This window comes from Pinus tabuliformis, chromosome 7 (assembly GCF_031772625.1).
Source record: "Pinus tabuliformis cultivar Carrire ecotype Pingquan chromosome 7, CPIR1, whole genome shotgun sequence".
NCBI lineage: Eukaryota > Viridiplantae > Streptophyta > Pinopsida > Pinales > Pinaceae > Pinus > Pinus tabuliformis.
In genome coordinates this window covers 1,131,433,912-1,131,456,510 of record NC_142293.1, presented here as the reverse complement: position 1 = coordinate 1,131,456,510, position 22,599 = coordinate 1,131,433,912, and the positions used below count along the sequence as shown (strand labels likewise).

At 38.3% G+C, this 22,599-nt stretch overlaps 1 protein-coding gene across 3 annotated transcripts in view; it reads right to left on the bottom strand.

Annotated features, from left to right (window-relative positions):
• LOC149251496 (nuclear pore complex protein) overlaps nucleotides 1-20,899 on the bottom strand; it is a 107,730-nt gene extending 86,831 nt beyond the window's left edge. Inside the window, exons 1-5 of one of the 3 annotated variants that reach the window (XM_089459465.1) lie at nucleotides 20,660-20,899; nucleotides 19,439-20,077; nucleotides 19,249-19,302; nucleotides 18,990-19,049; nucleotides 18,733-18,843 (exon numbers count right to left, since the gene is read on the bottom strand). In XM_089459465.1, the coding sequence (XP_089315591.1) occupies nucleotides 18,733-18,843; nucleotides 18,990-19,049; nucleotides 19,249-19,302; nucleotides 19,439-19,966 (753 nt within the window). In that variant the 5' untranslated portion in view covers nucleotides 19,967-20,077; nucleotides 20,660-20,899. The other 2 variants (XM_089459466.1, XM_089459464.1) reach the window with 2 other exon arrangements.
• Nucleotides 20,900-22,599: the final 1,700 nt, after the last annotated feature.

Here is a 22,599-nt window from a genome sequence, read left to right as displayed (position 1 = left end):
GCATTATGGCATGCAAAGACATTGTGGTACCCCTAGACAGAATTTAAGATTTGATGATCTGAACTTGTGGGGGCATTTATATCCTAAGGTGATTCGAATTGTATGAACAAGAGATCCACATTTGATCTAAAAGGACTAAGGTCGTGATCAAGAGGACTGCGTTAATTTTAAAGACCAAGACTGAGATGAAAACAAGGATTTGAACCCTCCGTGAGACATCTGAAAGCCTCCTACAGTTTACCATGTTTATGAAGGAAGATGAAGAAAACTCACTGTAGTTTACAGCCTCTATTCTAACTCTCTTGAAAGTCATCCTTACAAAAGGATCTATATATCCTGGGCAATCGAAGGCAATAACTGAAGCAGAACAAAACTTGAAAGAATACCTCATATCTGTGACATGTGATCTGAAGTATCAAAGTTTATATGGCAAGTTCGATGAAACATCTCAAAAGAATTGGGAACCACTGTTTTGTGTGGACAATCTATTCTCAAGAAATAACAGAGACAAGGATTATTCACAAGAGAACCGAACCAAATTTTTATGAAATGTGAATTATCCCTCACTCAAGTGGACTACTACATCGAAGTTCATGAAGCCATCCTAAATGAAGCACTGTAGATCTAAGTGTGTTCCTTCTCTACAAAAGTCTGAAATTAGCACTCTTATTGCCATTTGAAGATCTAGACCGAAATAATTTTAGCATTCAAGTGTTTTCCTTTGCACTTTGAAGTTGATTTCTAGGTCGAACTCTAGAGGGACAGTATAAAGTTCAAGATACATTGTGATCCAAGTTGTGGGAGACAGGATGGAAGATATTCCAATTTATTCCTGCAACAAAAGATCTGAATCCTATGACATGTTATCTATACAATTAAAATCTGAATCACTGGACAAAGTGTGCTAGAAGAACCTAATATTTGTGCATCACATCCTCAATAATGCATTGTGGTACATAAGTGGAAGAAAACAGAAATTATATGGATCATCTCTGAAGACCGGAAAACTATAATACATGGGCTATGCAAGGATAGTGAACAAGGAATCTCAAGTATTCAGAGCACATCTCTAACGCACAATTGTATGAAGCAGTCATAACTTCCTTCCCATACATATTAAAAGGACTAATCACATCAATAGAAGCCGACCTATAGACTATGTCAAACAACAACGCCAGCAGCTCAAAGAAAATTTGATCCCGAACTTCTGTGGTAGCTCGTATAGCTCTGAGACTCGCATCCTTTTGTGGTTCAGTTTATCTATCTGTGGAGGCTTGTATTAAATCCCAGTGGCTCGCATACTTTGTTCTGTGGCTAGCATGTTACAGTGGCTCGTATCATGTTTAGTAGCTCGCATTTGTGGCTCACATTTGTTGTCACCATGGCTTGCACTATATTCCTCTACAGGTTGTTTACACAGTGGTTCGTACTATATTTTTTGTAGCTTGTATATGCATTCGTTGTGACTCGCTTCTATTCTTTGAAACCTATGGCTCGCACTTCATCTCGTGCTCTATATTCCTGTGACTTGGAGGTATGAACTGTGATAATAACCTATGACTATGACTTGGAGAGATGTATGGCAGAGTGTTATATTCACAGTGATGTGTGATAGTGCCATCATAACAGTAATGATGACAGTAACCCTATATCAGTGACCTAGATCTATATATTGAAATCTATATGGCCGTATGGTTGTGAACTTTAGTATGGCAATGATCTTGACATGACAGTGACCTAATACTAAAGCTATATGACGGATGGATGGTTGATCTATGATTGAACAATAATGGATGACAGACATTATAGCAGTGATATATATATCATAGTTTTAAAAACCGAAACCAATGACCAGACCGGTCCACCTAATAAACTGGGTTTCAAACCGGAACCGATCAAACCGGGACTGATTAGATCTCAATGAACCGGTTTTAAAAAAACACATGAAATAATTAATATTTAATGAAAAAAACTATTTTTAAGATTTAAATCATGATTCCAAACCAATAGACACAAAATATGCAAAGTTTGCTCATATATACCATGTAAAGGTGAATATGTCAAAATGGAACCAAGTGCAATACATATCAGCAACAAAATATATAATCAATGAGTCTCTAAATGGCCTCTAGAGTTCAAAAACAAATCCTTCAAACTATGGGGCCATTGGCCTACTACAAGTCTACATATATGATGTTAGTGATCAACATTATCACTTGAAACTTCTCATCATGATCAAACTCAGTTGGTTGATTCTCGACTCCCAAAATTTGCAATTGCTTGAGTCACAAACTTCTCTATTGTTTCAGTGACTTGAGTCTCAAACTTCTGAAGGTATTCTGCCCTAATATGCCCTATTACTTCATTTGGTAGCTCCACATGGCTTTACACGGCCTCCTACTCCAGCCAAGTGTTGCTTGAATTTGTTAATACCCCTTCCTTCAATAGATTTTTAGCAATATTTGCAGATCATTTTGCCATCAATCATATCACAATGAGCCTATGCAGGATCCTTGGCTTTTGGAGGCATGATGGCTACTACTTAGCTCAAACTCTTTGTTGTTCCACTACTCCAGCGAAAACTCAACACTCTCCAAGCTCCCAATCCAAAAACTCCAAATGAGATGTGTGAGGAAAATGAGGGGGGTGAGATCCTTTTAAAGGCTTGGAGAGGGTGTCTTTGGAGGGAAACCCTTACTTTCCCTCCAAAACACCCAGGTAGCTTCCAAAAAGACTCTGTGTGGGTCCGTCGCGGCCTTGGCAATGAACCGACCAGTTTATAACAAAACCGTCCGGTTTGACCATAAATCGGCCGGTTCTATCATAAACCGGACAGTCTGGTCAGGATTTTGTGTTTTTTTGGCTAAGTTGGCCCTTAAACAAAGTTTTCTGTCTGGTTCGACCTGGTTGCCTAATGAACCTACCAGTTTGACTGGTTTCTGATTCATGCCAGCCGGTTTTTAAAACTATGATATGTGTGTGTGTGTGTGACAATATAAGATGTGACAGAGTATATAACAGTAAAGTGATGACTATGATGTATATGACAGTGCTTTGAATACGTGACAATGATCTAACTAGGCTTGATCAAGTAGATGGAAGAATTGGGAGATCATGGCAAAGCATGAAGATTAAGGAGGAAGGAAAAATCAATTAGATGGAAGTTCACCTACTTCAGCTACTAGACAATGTGAGGAAGAAAACAATGTCGATTTCAGAGGGAACTCGAGGCAGAAAATGACTGAAAGGATCTTACTATTCGAAATTGAATATGGTATGGCTTCTAGGAAGAATTTATAACAGAAATATAAGGGAAAAAAGGCAATGAACTAATACAAGAAGTCGTGATATATTGGATTCGATATTGGTCAAGAAGTAGATCACCCATCTAAGCCGAAAAGAGGAAGCTATGACTAGCTCTACATTGATTGGTTTGACTATTGCTACTAATGATTGGAAGCTGTTATAATCCCTTTGAAAAATGTGAGAGCATAATCCTGTTGCAAGACGAAGAAAGAAATGAAGGCTTGTGGGATCAAGTTAAAAGAGTTTTGCTCCATAAGATGTTTTGATGACATGATAGGGCTATGTGAAGATTGACAAAGATCTAGGAAGGTCGAATCTCGGTATGATGTGATCTGAGATAGGATCCCTACAAGCTACAACTAGATCTCCACAGAAGAACAAGTAGTTGGTGGATGAGACAAGTTTAAGGCTTGTGGATGTGTCTCCCTAGTTGAGAGGGAGTAAGGAATACCTCCCTAGTTAAGATGGCGTGTTGAAAATGTAACTAGCTTTGGTCTTCATAACTATCATTACACTTGTATCAATATGTATTTCATGTAAAACGTAAAAAGAATAAAAAAGAAAATTTTATTTTTATTATTATTATTATTATTTCATGCTTCTAGGGTTTATTGAGTCAAAGAATTGTAATTGAGTCAAAGTCCTATTTGGACTTCTTGTAAGAAAAGGGAAAAAGAATTTTCAAAAATGTAATTTGGGTCAAATCACCTCAAGAAGCCAAGTCAGCTCTGCCTGTCAAGTCGGTCCTACCCAGGAAGAGACACCCATTCGACTTACATTGGACAAGTATAAATAAAGGATAAGTTGAGCTTATTTGGAGACAGGAACGTGAGGCATCTATTCATATATTCTTCTACATTAGAACAAGAAAGGGAGCAAAGTTAAGGAAAGAGAAAGGGAGAGGCCAAAGTATGTTCTTTGTTGAAGCTCGCATGTCTCCGGTTGTAATATTAAAGGTTGTTGCTAGTGATGAACTTGTTGTTGTACCTGTTACTATATTTGATGTTGACCTTGTTGATGGAAGAATATCTTGAAGGAGGGTTTTGACTGGGCTTCTTGAAGGTTGGAGTCTTGTCTTGGTCTTGAGTCATGGATATCTCACTTTGATTTGATTCTACAAGAAGAGGAGTTTTAGGGTTTTCCCCCTTGTGGGATTTTGCCCTAGCTTGGAGCCTAAACTTTTGTGTTCTTTGTCTCTTGTGATCTTCATGTTTCTATGTTCTGGTAATTGCTTGATGAATAAGAGAACATAAACTTTAATAAGAAACCAACATATATTCACAAGTAATTATCATGTAAGAGAAATCAACCCTAAAATGCAAGCAACGTGATTTCTCAACAGGTTCCCTGAAATCCGCCCAAACACTCTCTAGTACAATGCTCTCATGGCTCTCTAAGAATAAGAGTAAAGGATAAAATAGGGAGAGTTGGGGGTATGGGGAAGGACATCAACCATGCCCCTTCACTTACCATTCCTCAACCTTATCTCCTATCTTTTTGTTTTATTTTTATTTAACTCTTCTTTACTTTCCTCTCACATTTGTTTTTGCCTTCTTCAACTTTACAATTTCATTGTTTTGCATAGCTTGCCTAGCTTTGGTTAATTGTCGAAATTGTCTTGCAAGTATTGAGCCTTACCCATGCATTAGTTCGGATCCATTTTGGGTCATCAAAGGACATACCAAACCTTCGACCTCAAGAGAGAATGCAATGGATGCTTGCCTTCCCTTAACCTTTCATCACCAATATCTTCTTCATGGTCATGAAAGAGAATGTTGGTCTCCCTTATGAGCTTCAAGCTTTATAAGGGCTAGTATATCGTACTTCTTCATAACATACTCACCCAAGAATAGTATTATATCATGTTTATCCTCAATTTTATCCAAGAGAAACCTTGAAGCATCATTCTCACATGCAAGCATCAAATTGCTCTTTCATCTTATAACAAATCTCAACCAAAACATGTGCATCATTTAAAACATGCACTTCTCCATTATAAATATAGACCTGAAATTTCCTATGGAAATGAAGTTATCTCCTTTGGGCTGAAATCATAATACCATTCCCATGCACCTTTCCTTTTCAATGAAAGTGCAAACATCTTCATCTTGATATCTTCATGGACAACATTGAAATTTACAAATAATATCAATGAATGATGTAACAAATTGTGAATCCATATAATGGGATCCATAAAATCTTGGAGCATGCTCCTTCCAAATTTGATAATGGAGCTTATGTGGATATACCAGAATGCATGAAAATTCCAATGGAGCATACAACTTGGCCATATTTCTTCATTTCAATATTTAAAATTAAGTACTAATATAAATCTAAAGACAAATTAACCATCATACCTCATACCAACGTTGTGGAATTGCCAATGTGAGTCTTCAAATGTGTCTTCAACTATATTGGATGTTCTAACCTCTATAGGCAATAATTTCTTCAATAATGGAGTCACCAGATGAGAGTATGATCTCCACATACAAACCTTCATCAACTCAATTGTAGCAAATCTATTAAACAATAGGAACTAGACTTTGTCCTCAGAAACGACGCTAAAATGTTATTGATTGATCTTACACGAAAGCTACAAAGTCCCAATGGTCAATACATGCTGTAATGATCTTTCACCCGAGGATTGTCACTATCACCACAATAGCATATATTCTCACTTGAGTTTGTCTCTCTATTAGAAGGGAGGTATGCCCTAGGGTTAGTATTACTAGTGTTCCATGGGGGCATGTCTCCAGGGGGCACCCCCCATGTTTACCACGTTCACAGGATACGGAGGCACCTAGAGAAATGTTTCCCCACATCTCCCTTTTGGGGAAATGTGGGGGGAAATTGTTCCCCGTAGTGGGGGACATGTTTCCCCAAAGGGGGGAGTTCTGGGCATTCCTCCAAGAGAAGGGGTGTTGTTGGGCATCCCCCTCGAAAAAGGGTGTTTCTAGGCACCCCCCCACAAAAGGAGGGACTTCTAGGCATCCCCCTCGAAAAAGGGTGCTTCTAGGCATCCCCACACAAGAGAGGGATTGTTGGGCATCCTCGCACAAAAGGGGGACTACTAGGCATCCCCCAAACCTTTTGCCTATATACGCTTAAAAAAAAAAAAAAAAAAAAAAATCACTTTTATTTACCTTGTATTCGCTTTCACTCCTAAATGCTCATTTTATTTTCAATGGACATTGTCCATTGTTAATTTTCAATTTTAACTTTTGAGTCTTGGCTCAAGATACTGACAACCTTAGATCCAGTCTTTGGCTTGTAGTTGTCACTATTGTTTATGAGTTTGAGTGATTTCAATTTACTATTTCAGACTTTAGCATCTAATATTTTTCTTATTATTAAATAGATTCTATAATGATGAAATGAAATCACTGTATCAATATTTTACTATTTATGTTTCATTTATGGTTTATGAATCAATATATTTCATTATTGAATATGAATCTAAATCATGTTTATATCACTCACAAATTTGAATTTTGTATTATTTTATTGTTTATTATTTAGTACTTACATTGCATAGTGATGAATTTACATGTGATGTATTGTTATTATTGGGATTTTATCGTTTATATTTTTACATTTTTAGAGACAAGGGACCCCTATGCTAGGGACCTCGACATCCCCTGTTCCCCCTAAGTTTCCCCAAAGTTTTGGGGTGCTTCCACACACTCCCCATTTGCATCTCCTCACTTCGCGCTCACCCATCCCAGAAACTTGGTGGAACATTGACGATTACTAAAGCTCTATGCAAAGGGGGCTTATGTTAAAATGAATAGTTGCTTTAATAAAACAAAAACAATAATATAGGAAAATAAACTGGATGTACAACCGATATTAGTACCTATCCTCCTAGGGCAAATGGAATCAATAAAAAGAAACCAAGAGGAATGAAAATAGATGAATGCGGACAAAGTGTCGTTACAACATGCAAATCTCACCTATAAATAACAAACAATATTGCTAAAAATACAAGTCGGTGGGCCCTTTCAGAGGTTCTCTACTTGTGTGTATGCTTAATATATAGAGGGTGGGTCTTACCCCAAAATATTTATACATGCTCTACTTTTCAATAAATTGACATCACATAATGAACTAACTTAAGAGTAAAAATTGCAAGAAAGTTAAATACGAAACACCTCATCCAATGCTCTGCTCCAACGATACTCCCTTATTATGAAACCCTTATTACAGCAGAATTAGATGTGAATTTCAGCAATATATATTCATCAATATGGGAGAAAATGGAAGCCACACTTACATAGAAGCTCTTACAATTGCATTCACCTTCATTCACCTTCCTAGGATATTCAACTAGGCTCAAAAAAGGTGTTATTCATTAATCTAACCACCAATAACAATGGAGGGAGCAAATCCACATATAGATTTGAGCTCAATCTTTTTTGCAATAAAATATTATTTTGTGGAATCTAGATCCACTTTCTTCTCCAAATAAAATACTAGAAAAATATCAACAAGCTACATGATTGACTCCTTGAGACAAGAACACCCAACAAAATACTAGAGTAGTGTAACAATGAAAGGGAATACTAGAAAAATATCAACAAGCTACATGATGGGCTCTCCAAGACAAAAACACCCAACAAAATACTAAAGCAGTGGAACAATGAAAGGGATCCCACATGTCTCTCTCTCTTCCTTTAATTAAGTCTCTTTGACCAAGAAAGTAATCACCTCCTGCCACTGTTCCTCTTCCCCTTTGGAACACCCTACAAAGTGTCTTCGATATCCACCTTCAATCAAATATGAATTGATGCCAAATCAAAAGAATAGAGGCACTCTTTAAGAGGAGCCATTGCTTCTTAAGATTGTTAAAATGCCAAGTGTCAATCACCAATAAAGAGGGCACTCTCCAAGGAAGCCCTTAACCAAAAAATAATGTTAAGTAATTATTGAAGTAGGTGCACCCTTAAATGATGTGTAAAATAGTGGTTAAGGCCTCCCTTGGATCTAGGACCAGAATATTAAGTTACTCCTAGAAGTCCTTGGAGTAGGTGCACCCTTAAATGTTGTGTAAAATAGTGGTTAAGGCCTCCCCTGGATCTAGGGCCAAAATATTAAGTTACTCCTCCCATAGGTGGGCGCACCAAAATAATGTGCCGAAAAAATTATGATACATCAATAAATGTGCTAATGGTGCCATAAACAGGGGAGTGCTCTACTTGATCAATGCCTCGAAAACCTCAAATCATTCCCAAAATAGCAAAGGTAGGTAGAACATTCTCTCCATTGCACCAATAAACTCCTCCATAAATGATGCATCCTAGTAAAATGCGCATGAGAGGTAAGACGCTTTTATTACAAGTGAAAAAAGGCTTAAAACATGTGCCATAGGGTGAAACCATGTGCCAAAACCATCAACTACATCTAGAACCATAGGTCAAGGAAGGCACTCTAGATATGTGTGCAAGGTGGTGATTGTTAACTTTTCAACACCGGATCTGATTTATTTTTCTCAACAATTATTTTATCCCTAAAAATTAATTCACACAATGAAATCTTTCACCAAAACTGTTGAAAATAAATACACTAGTATTTTAACTTCACAATGCACATATAAAATTTCTCAAAATCTGGAAGGAACGAATAATGGGAAATCAGCCTATAGCCTGTCAAGAAAATCTTCATGATCTGAGAAGGTGGATGAAAACAAAAGGAATCATTACTCTGGATGACATCTCTCTTTGGAGAGGTGGAGAATGGGGGGATTGGAGGATTCTCAACCCCCCTCTAGGCCTTGTCCCTTAGTGGAAGTCCCTAATCTCTCATCTTAAGGGGGTTGCTCCTCTGAGTCTAGACACAAAATATACTCTTCGATGGGACCCTGATGGAGGGGATTTCTCAGTCAAATTTGGATATGCCACCTTACATCAGCATGGAAATCGAGACTGGGAATACTGGAGGGTGGCATGGAAAATTGAAACCCTGCCAAAACTCAAAGTGTTCATGTGGACACTTCTCAAAGGCAAAATTTTGATTGCTGATAATCTTAAAAAGAAAGGTTATGAAGGCCCATCACGTTGTGCAATGTGCCAAGGGAGTGAAGAAAATATCCAGCATCTCTTTGTGGGGTGCCCTTTTGCTCGTGTCTGCTGGCAAGGGCTAGTTAGTCCCTTGGAGGTTAGTATTCTGCAATCGCAGCCTTTACATGAGCTTTTATCAACCTGGGGAAAAAGGTATCCATATACTTTCAAAAATAAAGAAACAGTTAAAAGATATTGGCTGAGTTTGCCCTCATTTATGTGTTGGCAAATCTAGTTAGAAAGAAATCAGAGGATCTTTAAAGATCGCACTCCAAACACCAGAACAGTTCTGGCTAAAACTTGGAGCATGTCAACTAAACTCATCAACTCCAAAGGAGCTAAAGCAATAGATGTCAAACACATGCAGCAAGAGGAAAGAGTCTGGGCCGAATTCGCGATGAGCAAGCAACAAAAAATAAACATCAGCAAATCTCCTAACATCATTCAGAACTGGAAAATCAAAATTAAAAAAGAGGAATTCAAAACATGGTCAGAAAACTTAAATAGGCCCTGCTTACTGTTTGACAAAGCTTCTAAGTCCAATCCAGGCAAGGCTGGAGCGGGAGGTATACTTTTCGACCTAGGAGGGAAAAATCCCATCACATATGAATGGGGATTAGGAGAACTAACCAACAACAGGGCAGAAGCATATGGCCTCCTCTTGGGAACGGAAATCTTAAGGCAGCGAAGTATGAAGAATCTAGTTATAATGGGGGACTCTGCAATAATAATCCAATCGATGGTGGAAAGTAGAAGCCTCAAGAACAAGGCTTTGAGTCAAATAACAAAAAGGGTGGGAAAAATTTTCAGTTTCTTGGTGAAGTCACCTTCAATCATATCCTTAGAGAAAATAATCGTATCGCTGATATGCAGGCTAATCTTGTTGTCAACCGTCCTATGGGAGAATCTAGAATTGATAATGAGATTTCTCAGAAATCGATTCCATAGGACCTCATGCCTCCATGTGCAGAGAATAGCACTCAAGACTAGGACATCAAGGTGGGCAACAGTCACTTCAACTCGAAAGGCTAGAATTCAAAAGATCAGGAAATCCAAGGAAATCTCCAAGAACAGACAGTATAGTCAGACTATGGCTATCAAGCGAATAGCAACTACTCAAGCTTCCCGTGAAATGCTAAAGTTCTCTTTCCTGAAGTGGCCTGTTGCGCAGCTTTATATACTCCCCCTCCACTCAATTGATTTTATCTTTGTCATCTTCGCCCTCCCTTTCTTTCCTCATTGTCTCAGAAGTCGTAATCTAATTTCCTGTAACTATCGTTGCACCCCTTTGGGGAATGAGCTTATCTACTCTATCTTAGTCTCGCTTCTCCCCTTCGCGCAGCTCTGGTGGCTAAATTCCATAACCATTTGCCTTCGCGCAGCTCTGGTAGCTAAATTCCATAACCATTTGCCTTCGTACAACTCTGGTGGCTCTAGCCTTCACGCAACTCTGGAGGCTTAATTCCAAATTCATTAGCCTTCGCGCAACTCTGGAGGCTTAATTCCACATTCATTAGCCTTCACGTAGCTTTGGAGGCTTAATTCCATATTCATTAGCCTTCACGCAACTCTGGTGGCATCTACTTTCGGTGCTCTGCTTTCCTCTCCCTGGCAGTTGTTGGTCTTTGCAGGCCTGTCTAGTGGAAGTTTTTGTTTCTATTCTTTGTTTCTTATTTCCCCTTCTCTTCCCTGCTGGAATGGTCGCTTACATCCCTTAGGAAAAATGGAATGGAACCCACTTGCAAATGTTCCAAAGTGCGAGAACTACGCAGTCTGTAGAGCTAACAAATACATGATCGAACAGATCAGAGAAACAGTCAAAGACTACAAATTTGAAGCAAAATCTGAGAATTCCTTTCTAAAGAGACAACTGGAAGAGCAGAGGAAAGAAATGTCAGCTCTAAAACAAAAGTGTAAGCATATGGAGGATACGATCAACTATTTGAAGAGCTTACTTATTAATCAGATAGGAGAAAATTCTAACATTCAAAGCAACAAGAACTGGCCTCAGTCCCATCAGGAACCCTCAGTCAACAAAAATTAGTTGTTATTTCTCCATTCCTCTCTTTTCTGCAAAGTTCTTCCGCTAATAGTTTTTTATGTTATGTAAGTGTAAATTGTTGTTGAATCAGTTTGTATGTATTTATAAGGATAGTGCAATTAGTAACCTCAGAATCAAAAGGGGAAGGGCTTGGAAGATAGGGAATGTTTGCCCTCTATTTTTCTTCCAGGACGCCTCTCTCCATTTTGCCTTGATGTAATGGAAGCATGCCTCCCTCTTTTTCTTTTTTTGGAATAGAAATCTAGTAACCGACTTTGTTAAAAAAAAATGCACATATAAAATTTGTAGCAGAAATAAATCAAAAAATCAACCACAAGAAATAGTAGAAAATTTTTCCCAACAAATTTTCCTTCACTTTTCATTAACATAGGAAAATTAGGCTTCCCTAACAGGGAAACTGACCCTCAAAAAATACACAAAAAATACAACACAATAGAACCTAATTTTACGCCCCTTGGAAATTGTGACTCCTAAAGAATTCTACCGACTACAAATTAGATTCTCAGCACTGGAAAATTTTGGCTCATATACCTGCATATCAAGTTTCAACCTCCTTTTCCTTGCTCTGCACAGCCCCTTGCACATTGGAGAAAATCTATCTTTCACTCCTGCACAAGCTTAGCTAGAAAATCCCGACCCCTCACAAATTTCGGCCTCCAAATCTTCGCCCTCTCTCTCTCTCTCTCCCTACAAACTCAACCTCCTCTTCTATCTCCTAGAATCACCTCACTACACACCTTTCTCTTCTCTTCAACCTTGAGCCTCATTCTCTTGCAAAAATCACTCTTAAGAAATGATTTGATGTGTCTTCATCGTCCCCCTTAGGCTTCTTTTATAATTTCATTTTGAGTTAACTCCCTAACCCCAAAATTCCAAAGTGATAGATCGTTAGGATTAATTCCTAACCAATTAGATCAAATGGTACAGATTTGATCTAATTCACTTAAATAACTAAATTATTTATCCTTAGAAACTTAGCCCAATAGCCAACATTAATCAATTAAATTAATCAATGTACTTTAGGTAAGTTAAACTTAGGAAAGAAATCATATTAATCACTTACCTCTCATAAGCAAGCACCTAAAGAGGATTTTGGGCATATTTTGCATGCTTGACACCTAACCTGTGCAGAAGTTGCTATCTGAGTTATAAACATCAACACTCCCTCCTAGCGAGGAAGGTGTTCTACACCACCCACAGTTTATCTTTGTAAAACGCAAACTTTCCCTTCACCAGTGACTTGGTGAGAATGTCTGCCACCTGCTCATCCTTGGAGATATACTTGAGCTTCACAACTTCCCTCTAGAATTTGTCTCTGATGAAATGATATTTGATCTCTATATGCTTGGACCTATCATGAAACACTGGATTCTCCGAGAGCTTCATATTGCTCTAGTTGTCACAGTGATCACTATCGGAGCCAACTCGAGACCAAATAACCCTATAAGCATCTTGCAAAGCCAAATGACCTCACAACTCGCCAAGCTAGTTGCCATATATTCTACCTCTATTGAACTAAGTGCCACGAAAAACTGCTTCTTGTTGAACCATGAGATCTTTGTTGACCCCAAACTAAAATAGCACCTAGAGGTGCTCTTCCTATCCATGGCACTCCCAACCCAATCTAAGTTTGTATAGCCTACTAACTACACTCCACCACTCCTGACATACCTGAATCCATACCTTGAACAAATGCTTCACTACCATCCAATGAACCCTCCTTAGCTCCACCATAAACTGGCTCAATTTGTTCACAGCAAAGCATATATCTCGCCTAGCATTGACCAGATACATCAAAAAAACACGTGGGATCCACCAACTCTCACTCATAAGCATTCAACTTCCTCTGAATGGTAATCATCGATGTTGACATAGGCCTGCAAACCACCATGCTAAATCTCTTCAAGATTTCAATTGCATATGTCCCCTGTCCAAGGAAGATCTCACTTGTCTATTGCCATAGATCCAACCCCAAAAAGTAATGCATCATGCCATTGTTCTTCATCTCAAAATTTGCAGCTACGTCTCACTTACACATCTCTATGAGCTTCTTTGATCCTATGAGAAAGAGGTCATCCACAACAATACCAGAATGAGCTGATCGTCACCAATTAGCATGTAGTGCGGGTTGGAATATGCCTCACTCTTGGCGAAGCCCATGCTTACCAAATACCCATCAATCCTCGAGTACTATGTCATAGGTGTCTGCCTGAGACCATACAAAGCCTTCTTTAAGTTGCATACATAAGAATCTCTCCCATGCACCTCAAAACCCTGCAATTACTCCTCAATCACTTAGTGAAGGAATGTTGTCTTCACATCCATCTGATGTGTCCACCACCGCATCTCTGAGGCAATAGACACAACAGCGCTGATAGAAGTGTATCTGTCAAATGGAGGGAATGTTTCCTCGTAATATACTCCCTTCGTCTGGGAAAAACCTATCACCGTGAACTTAGCCTTATACTTTTCGATGCTACCATTTGCAATTTGTTTCATCTTGAAAATTCATCTCGAACTAGCAATTGATTTTCCTACTAGCCTAGGCACAATATCCCATACATCATTCTTCATCATGGAAGAACACTCTTCCATCATGGCATTCCTCCAAACCTGCTAGTCAGTTGCCTCCTCAAAGCTAGAAGGCTCGAAATCACTAATGTCACTCATAAATGCCATGTAGATAGAAAACTTTTATGGTGGTATGCACTCTCTAAACATTCTCCTAGGAGCCCCCATATGCTCCCCAGCATCCCTAACTGTAGCCAACTCTAGATCTAGCACAGCCTCCCCAACTGTAGCCAACTCATCCAAACTTATCTGATCATAGTAAGATATGTGGCAACTATATATGACTTGGACATCTTGGTGTTTCTCAATGTCTCCTACAACACCATTTTCTATTAGCATTATCACTCTAATATAGCTTATAGTCAGAGCCTCTCAAATTTCCCTAACCGGCTTCTTCCTAGAGATATGAGGGATCACATGATCCTTCACCCCATCCAGGATGATTCTCCTAACCTTCACATCCCTTTGATTATGAATGGCCAATAGTGCAACATCAGTTGGAGCAGTGAAAGTCTATTCAACAAATTCCCAAATCCCATTCTCCATCAACACCAATGTAATTATCTCTTTCCATGCACTAAATTTGGATGCACCCTCCAACTAATCTTCAAACTTTAGTCCATTTGCAACCATCCTCCCACCTTCCAAATCAAATACTCAAAACCCTAGAAAATAATTGCTGAAAATTTCTTTTGTTGGTATAAACCCCTAGGGCAAATTGATCTTCCTTCTCCTCAAAGTTTTAGTGCTCTAATACCATGTTAACTTTTCAATACTAGGTCTGATTTATTTTTCTCAACAATTAATTTATATCCAAAAATTATTTCATCCAATACAATCATTTTCTGAAACTATCGAAAATAAATACACTGGTATTTTAACTTCACAAATCAAATTTGCAATGGAATAAAACAAAAAAATCAGCCACAAAAAATAGCAAGAAATTCTTCCCAACAAATTTTCCTTCACTTTTAATTAACTCAAGAAAATTAGGGCTCCCCTAACAGGGAAATTGACCCTCAGAGGATACACAAAAAAACATCACAATATAACCTGATTTTTGGCCCTTGAAGAATTCAACCCAATGGAGATTAGATTCTTGGCCCAGGAAAATTTTGGCTCTCTACCTACAAATCGGCCTTCCTTTTCGAGCTCTATACGGCCCCTTGCACAGTGGAGCAAATCTCTCTTTCACCCCTACGGAAGCCTAGCTGGAAAATCTCAACCCCTCACAAATTTTGGCCTCCTTCAAATCTTGGCCCTCTCTCTCTCCACAAACTCAACCTCCTCTTCCTTCTCCTGAAATCAACTTGCTGCAAATCTTTCTCTTCTTATTAGTCTTAAGTCTCTCACTCTTGTGAAAATCACTCTCTCAAAAAATGATTTGATGCGACTTCATCCTCTCCCTTCAGCTTCTTTTATAATTTCATCTTGAGCTAGATCCCTAACCCCCAATCTCCAAAGTGATAGATGGCTAGGAATTAATTACTAACCCACTTGGACCAATAGTAGAAATTTGAGCTAATTCACTTAAAGAATTAAATTATTTATCCTTAGAAACTTAACCCAATAGCCAACATTAATCAATGTATCTTTCCTAAGCTAGACTTAGAAAAAATAAATCATATTGATCACTTACTCCTAATGAGCAAACACCTACAGAGGATTTTGGATATCTTATGCATGTTTGACACCCAGCCTATGCAGAAGCACTTGTCCGAGATATAAACATTATCAATGATGCCTCCTCAACAAATGTGTCAACTATAATATCAAGAAGCCAACCACATGATAACAATAGCCCCAATAATTCGGGCATTCCTCAAACCAAGGGGTCAAATGTGTAGATCCTCGTGCATGTGACCTAATCTAGCTACCAAGGCCTCAAATTATGTTGAGTATCCTAGAAGTTTGTGCGCAAGTTGTGTGCCTTCAATAAATGCCTCAACTCCATGGAATAGTCGAAGGAAAAGAACAAAGGGGGGCCCTTTCAAATAGGCACTTACCCATCCAAAGCATGGACTCTAGGAAAGTGTGTGCTAGAATGTGAGTGCACCACCTCAGTGAGCTCTCAATCAACATAATGAAGCAATAACATAACATGAAACTTAGGGAAACCATGTAAGCACGCCAAGCCACCAAACACACAACATCAAAGAGCAACAAATAACCAATAATACTTAGGAAAACCCTTAGTTAGTGGGTATTCCTTCCATGGTGTGCTATGGGTTAATCAAGAGTACATTGTGCTAACTTCTAAGCAAAACCCCATGAAGGCACCAAACACTCCACATATGCAAGTAGCAAGCCTCCAACAAAAGGTGATAATCCACAAGTAGATCAAAGCACCAGCACGTTGGCTCCAAGGCCATAAAACCTCCAACTGCAGCCTTCTTGCACATGGTCTTCAACTTGGGGCAAACTTCATGTTATATGAGAGGTGACAGGTATCACACCATAAACATAGATTTGAAAGGAAAACCATGATCACAAACCATCCCATTAGCATTCCAGAGAGAACCACTACATCGTTGTCTGCATGATTTCGAATAATCATCAATTCAAAATCATGCATATGACTTAAATGCAGAGCCAGAATGCATATGACTTAAATGCAGAGCCGGAATAAGGAACTTTGGGCACAAACTTTACTTCATGCATTTAAACTGGAAAAGGGGCACCAACAACATACAGACCTTACAAGAGTTCATCATCCTATGTCCATTTTTTATATGGATCCATAATATATCCATGGAAAAAATGAATCCATAACAAATCTGTGATATATATCTATCTGAAAAAGAAACCATGGGATACTCTTAAGGTGTTGGATCCAATATTATAGGTTGCATGCCATGTAGGCACTGTTACAGAATCTAGGGCAAAGTAGTGGTGTGATGATTCTTTGTGACTTGATAACAATTTGTGAAGTCCTTTTACTTTTCTTATTAGCTTATACTTCTTCTTCTTATTAGTGCATATGTGTGTGCTTCATCAAACTGCTACCAAAACAAAATAACAAGAACATAGAATTTGGCTCTCTGCCAGGGACAAACCCTCTCCACTCTTGAGAGGAAAACCCTTTGTAAGATTTCTCTTATAGAAGCTTCTTATTTGAACAACTGCCGAACCCTAGACCCTTGACTAGGATATCCTCCAAGCATAAGTCAAATCCTTCCTTCTTCTGCACTGTCACTTCCAGCACTGTCTTCCATCACTTTGTCTTCTAGGTTAGGAAACCTTAGAATATTAGGGCTTCTTTACTTCGTTATAGATAGAGGCTTCTTCGCTTTTCTTTGGATACCTTGTAGGCCTAGGTATACATCTGAATGAGGATAGTAATGCTTCTGCCTTAAACTGCTGTCAAACCCTTCCTGCACCTTGCACATGTAACTGTTTCTAGCCCTAGAAACAGACCTATCTTCTTCGATCTTAGTCCTTCTTCCTTCGTATATGAGGGCTTCTCCTTCGCTTGCAGAGTGAGGCCTAGTAGACCTTGTTTTCCACCCAAAACAGTAAGATATGTTTACTTATTCTTTTATGCTGTTATGTCTGCAGTCAACCCTACCTTGACCTCGCATGTGTGGCTGTAACTGCTTCAGAAATGTCCTGCATACCTTCGTTGCCTTGTCTTCTTAACTCGCTGTCCTTGTAGCCTTCTTCCTTGCCTTCTATTCGTCCTTTAAGTCTTCTTCTTGCTTGCGCATTTCAGAGAGAAGTTTCTTGTTCTTTTGAGGAGTGGACAGCCTCTGTAAATAGAGGTCTGTCCCTCCTCTTCAAGCTGACATGACAGTCCTTAAGGCCGACTTACAATTTTTCTCTATAATTCAATTTTACCCATCGTTTTGCTGCTTGTAGACTTCGTTGCTGCTAGGAGAAGATTTGACCATGCTTGGAGGTGTTCCCATGACCTTGTATGATGACTTACACGATGTAACATGCCCTCATTATAATTACATTTTGACTTTGACTCTCTAGAAACAATTCAAAATGTGCTTGACCTATTTTCAATGAGCAAGAAACTCATTGACAAATAATACAAAAATAATTTCTCTTTTCTTGAATAATTACAAATATCAAAATTACATTTATGAAGACCGGACTTAGTTACATTTTCTCCAACAGGTAAGACTAAGGAGTTACCAGGGACTTAAATGGATGTACACTTGATCCATGAGTCTAGAATAACAACCTCACCTATGGGCTTTTGTTTATGTCTTCTTAATACCTTAATGGGCACTTGCTAACGTATAAGTTGTTCTGGCATCAGGGTGCACTTTTATCACAAGATATGTATTCAACGGGGCATCCAAAGCCTTCTAGGAATTGCTCAAAATATTTTGTTCTATTTATTATATTCCAAGAGTAAACAGATTTTTCATGTCCCTGCATAAAACATGGGGACAGCAAATTTTTAATTCATGGTTTACTTCATAGCAATTGACTACAAATTTCTAGGTTTAATATTGTGAAATTTGAAGATAGAGTAGAGGAGAATAATGGAATAAACTGCTGCAAACAAGCGTGAGCACGCACTCGCCCGCTTGCATACCTTGCTCATGTGAGGGAGGAAAAAAATTGCAGGATAAGATGCTTGTAAACTCCTTGAGACACTTAGCTCAAGCTCACATGCAACTTATCTCTGGACTGATGTTAAACAGTTGCGAAAATACTGAAGCATGGGAAAATATTATTCAGCATGGCAGTCCTCTACTGATTAGGAAAGAAAAATCTTACCTTTAACCGACGTGAGAGATCTTTGAAACCTTGAACCAATTCTGGCCACAGCCTTTCTCGGTCTGCACTCTCCATGCCCTCCAGCTTATTCATTGCTTCTGCCCACATTATCTGAGAAAATAATATAATGGTTGAAAATGAACCAAATGTTTGAAATATTTGTTAATAAGTCAACACAAGCTTCTGAATTCTGGAATCAGCTTATATAAAATTAGCTTGCAGGACACTTGATTATAAAAAGCTTCATCACAACTTACATCGGATACACCAACTGGCTTGATTCGCATTGATGGATCAGTCACGCTGAGCAAAAAGTGCTGCAAATGAATAGGAAGTTAATAAAAATAAACTAGGACCATGAAACTACTTTCATATCTACCCAGTTGATTGCAAGTTGCAGCATAAATGTTGTCAATGAAAACCTCATTCGGTACTAATGCTGTGCAGTAAAAATCTTGAGAAGTCTTCCTTGTTAGAGCTGTGACAAGGGAGAAAAATTATGGTAACGGAAGCAACCTTAAAACCATATTTAGGATTCCCTGCCTCGCTTTTATATGCATCGACGATTGCCTACACCATAGAATAGTCTTCATAATCATTCCATTATTTCTAAAAAAAGCAAAGCAAGTGCTGAGACAAATATCAGGTAAAAGGTGAATACACTGAATGTACAAATTAATCAAATAAAAACTTCCCGAAGAGTAACCTGTATATCCCTGTCCGGAAGAGGAGTCACCACTGGCGCAACTGGTGCCATCTGAGTTGTTAACTGGCTATTGCTGAAAAGGGACTGTTGAGGCGTACCAAACTGCAATGCCTGTGTTTGGCCAAAGGCAGGAGTTGATTGTGGGGTTTGTCCGAAAGGAGACGATTGAGTTCCGCCAAAAGCCGGAGTCTGAAACTGCCCAAAAGGAGATGACTGGGCTCCACCAAAAAGAGACGTTTGGGTTTGCCCAAATGATGGGGTTTGGGTAAAAGGAGATGCTTGCTGCTGTGGTGTGGACTGTCCAAACAGAGATGGTTGTGTTTGCCCAAATGCTTGAGATGGCGTTGACTGACCAAATGGCGAAGGTGTAATTCCTGGCAGACCAAAACCAGACTGAGTTGAAGAACCAAACAAAGATGGCGAAGAGGAGCTAGCACCAAAAGCAGAAGCTGTATTTGAACCGAAAACTGGGGTGGAACTAGAACCAAAACCTGCCCCAAAGGCAGGGGTTGAACCTGAACCAAACATGGCTACAGATAGAGTTCAACTATATTCGAATGGAAAGAAGAGCCAAATATTGACTGACGCTGGAGAATCTAAAATGAAGTTGAACTGCGACGATCTAATAGTCCTAAAATCCTGCAGAGAAATAAATAAATAAATAAGCAACCTCACACCAGAATAAAAAAAAATCTCACTATTAAAGAAAACTGGGTAAACTCGTCATGAACATGACTTGTGATAAATATGTTCAAACCAGAAAGCAAATAGACATGCTCATCTCTTGTCATCATTATTTCATAATTATATATCAAAAGCAATGGCGTTCGCAGCAGATTCTTCAATAATTATCATATTCAATCATTGGAAATCAGAAGATATTGTATCAAAACCAGTGGCGTTTGTATCAAGTTGTGCAATAATCAAAATTATGGCATTCAACAATTGCAAATTATGCTTGAACCATGTCATTTACAAGCTCTCATGGTATGGAAACATGAACACACCCTTTGCCCAAAGACATCCGATTTTGTCTGTCTAAGATGAATGTGTGAATAGGTCGATCGAAGAAACGCCGAATGATATTATGTGGCAGGTGGGGGTTCGCCAAATGGGAGAACAGGAAATGTTCTCAGTCGAAAACCCTTAAAAACCCTACACAAGCAGAAACTCATTCCTGCCTTAACCAAAACAGTAAAGGTTCAAAAAAAAACTTCCAACCTTGTTCGAGCACGCTACTCGAAGGCTTGTTGGTGCACCTGGCACTGTTTTGACCGAATGTCGAGCCAACACATCTCAAATTTTCAAGACATTCCTTCCCTTCCATTGACTCACAGCCTCGGCTTTCCCACGTATCACATGCATTGATTGGTGATGCTAATGACTGTTAACTGCTTCTGACGCCATTCGCTGCTTTCTCTCACTTCAAATTTATGTAATTTGATGGGAAATAGGATGTGGACTGAGTTGAGAGTCCGTTAAGGAAATCGATATTTGGGGTTTGCTAAGCATTATTCTCTATACAATAATCAATTTGCTAGGAATTAACACTTTCATTCCTCCCACCTTAAATGGAAGGCATGGGAAATGTGGTGGCGTGGGGATTCTTGATGTTTCTTTTAATTGTTTGTTTTATGAATTAGTAATTGTACCCAGAGGCGTAAAGGAAGGCTAAAAAGAGTTAGGGAATCTTGAAGGTAATAGAAAGAGTGAAATATATTGATAATGAAATACAATCAAAATATTAATTTTTATATATTCGTTAAAGAATGTAGTAAAAAGAAAGTTGGACTAACATAAATGTCTTTGAGCAATGTAAATCTTTGCAACTATAAGGTACATTCTAGAGAAGTTTAATTTATTTGAGTTTTTTTTTAAATGGCATGAAATAAATTCTGGAAAAAAAAAACACATTGCAGTCGCACCTTCTAGGTAGGTATTCCCTCTTAAGGGTTTCTTAAGAAAAGTTTCCATTTATTGTGGATGGTGTGTGTATTTTTTTCTATTTTCTATTTTTCTCAATTAATTAAGTAGAATATCAACTAACTATAGAAAAGCAAAAATTAACAATAAATATTCCGGTGATTTTTTCATATTTGACAAACAATTCCAATGGAATATCTACACCAATTTGTGGATCACATTCAATATTGTTCATGCAAAGGCTCAAACAAAAAGGTTGAGTTTGTAGCTTTCTAGACCTTTCTTCATTTTGCAAGCAAGTAGGGAGTATCCAGATTAGAGGTCATGGATGACTCTAAATTGGTGATAGATTGGACATGCAAAAATGTTGTGTTGGATAATGTATGTCTTTCCCCCCTTCTTTAGGAAATTCAAAATATTCTTCTATCGTTTTCAATAATGAATTCATTAAGAAGCTATTCCACAAAAAAATGAAAAAGAAATTGAAAGATGAGAAATAAATAGATGTCGATGTCAATATGTCATCCACGACCATTTTACTAAGGGTGAACAATTGATTTCCTTGTTACATCTAAATTTTCCATGAAATATGTGTACAACTATCTTATAGCTGCAGTTACAACACCAACATTCATATATGTATATTGATAAATTGTCATCTTAGTAGCATATGAGATACCCCAAGAACTATGCCTCCCACAATCTTCCATGGAATTTCCAATAGGACAATATATGAACAACCCAGTGGACATTGTTATATTTAGATGAGGGAGGAATGAAAATGAAAACAAAAATAAAATAACTAAAAACAATTTAACTTGAAAACAAAAAATATTTGAAAATAAATTACATGCATAAATCAGAATAAAATGTATTCAATATTAATTAAAAATATAAAAACTCAAATGAGTTCACAGAAGGGTAAAGTTACATTCTGTAACACAATACCCTATCGTCGAATTCATGAGATTCTATAAACCATCATTACAAAGGCAAGTATGACCTTCGTGAGGCACTTTCATACATCTTCCCACCCCACATACATCCCATCCTGCATCTTGTTGACACTGGCATCTACAGATGGATATGCTCAGAAAATCACACTCTTTTCAAGGAGCAGTGAAGGGGAATGTTGGTCCCGTTTGGTCAAGGGGACAATTCCATCTTGGAGGAATGGTAAGCCTCAATTATGCTTGGAATACAGGGATTAATTTAAGTAACATTACAAAGTCGTTGAT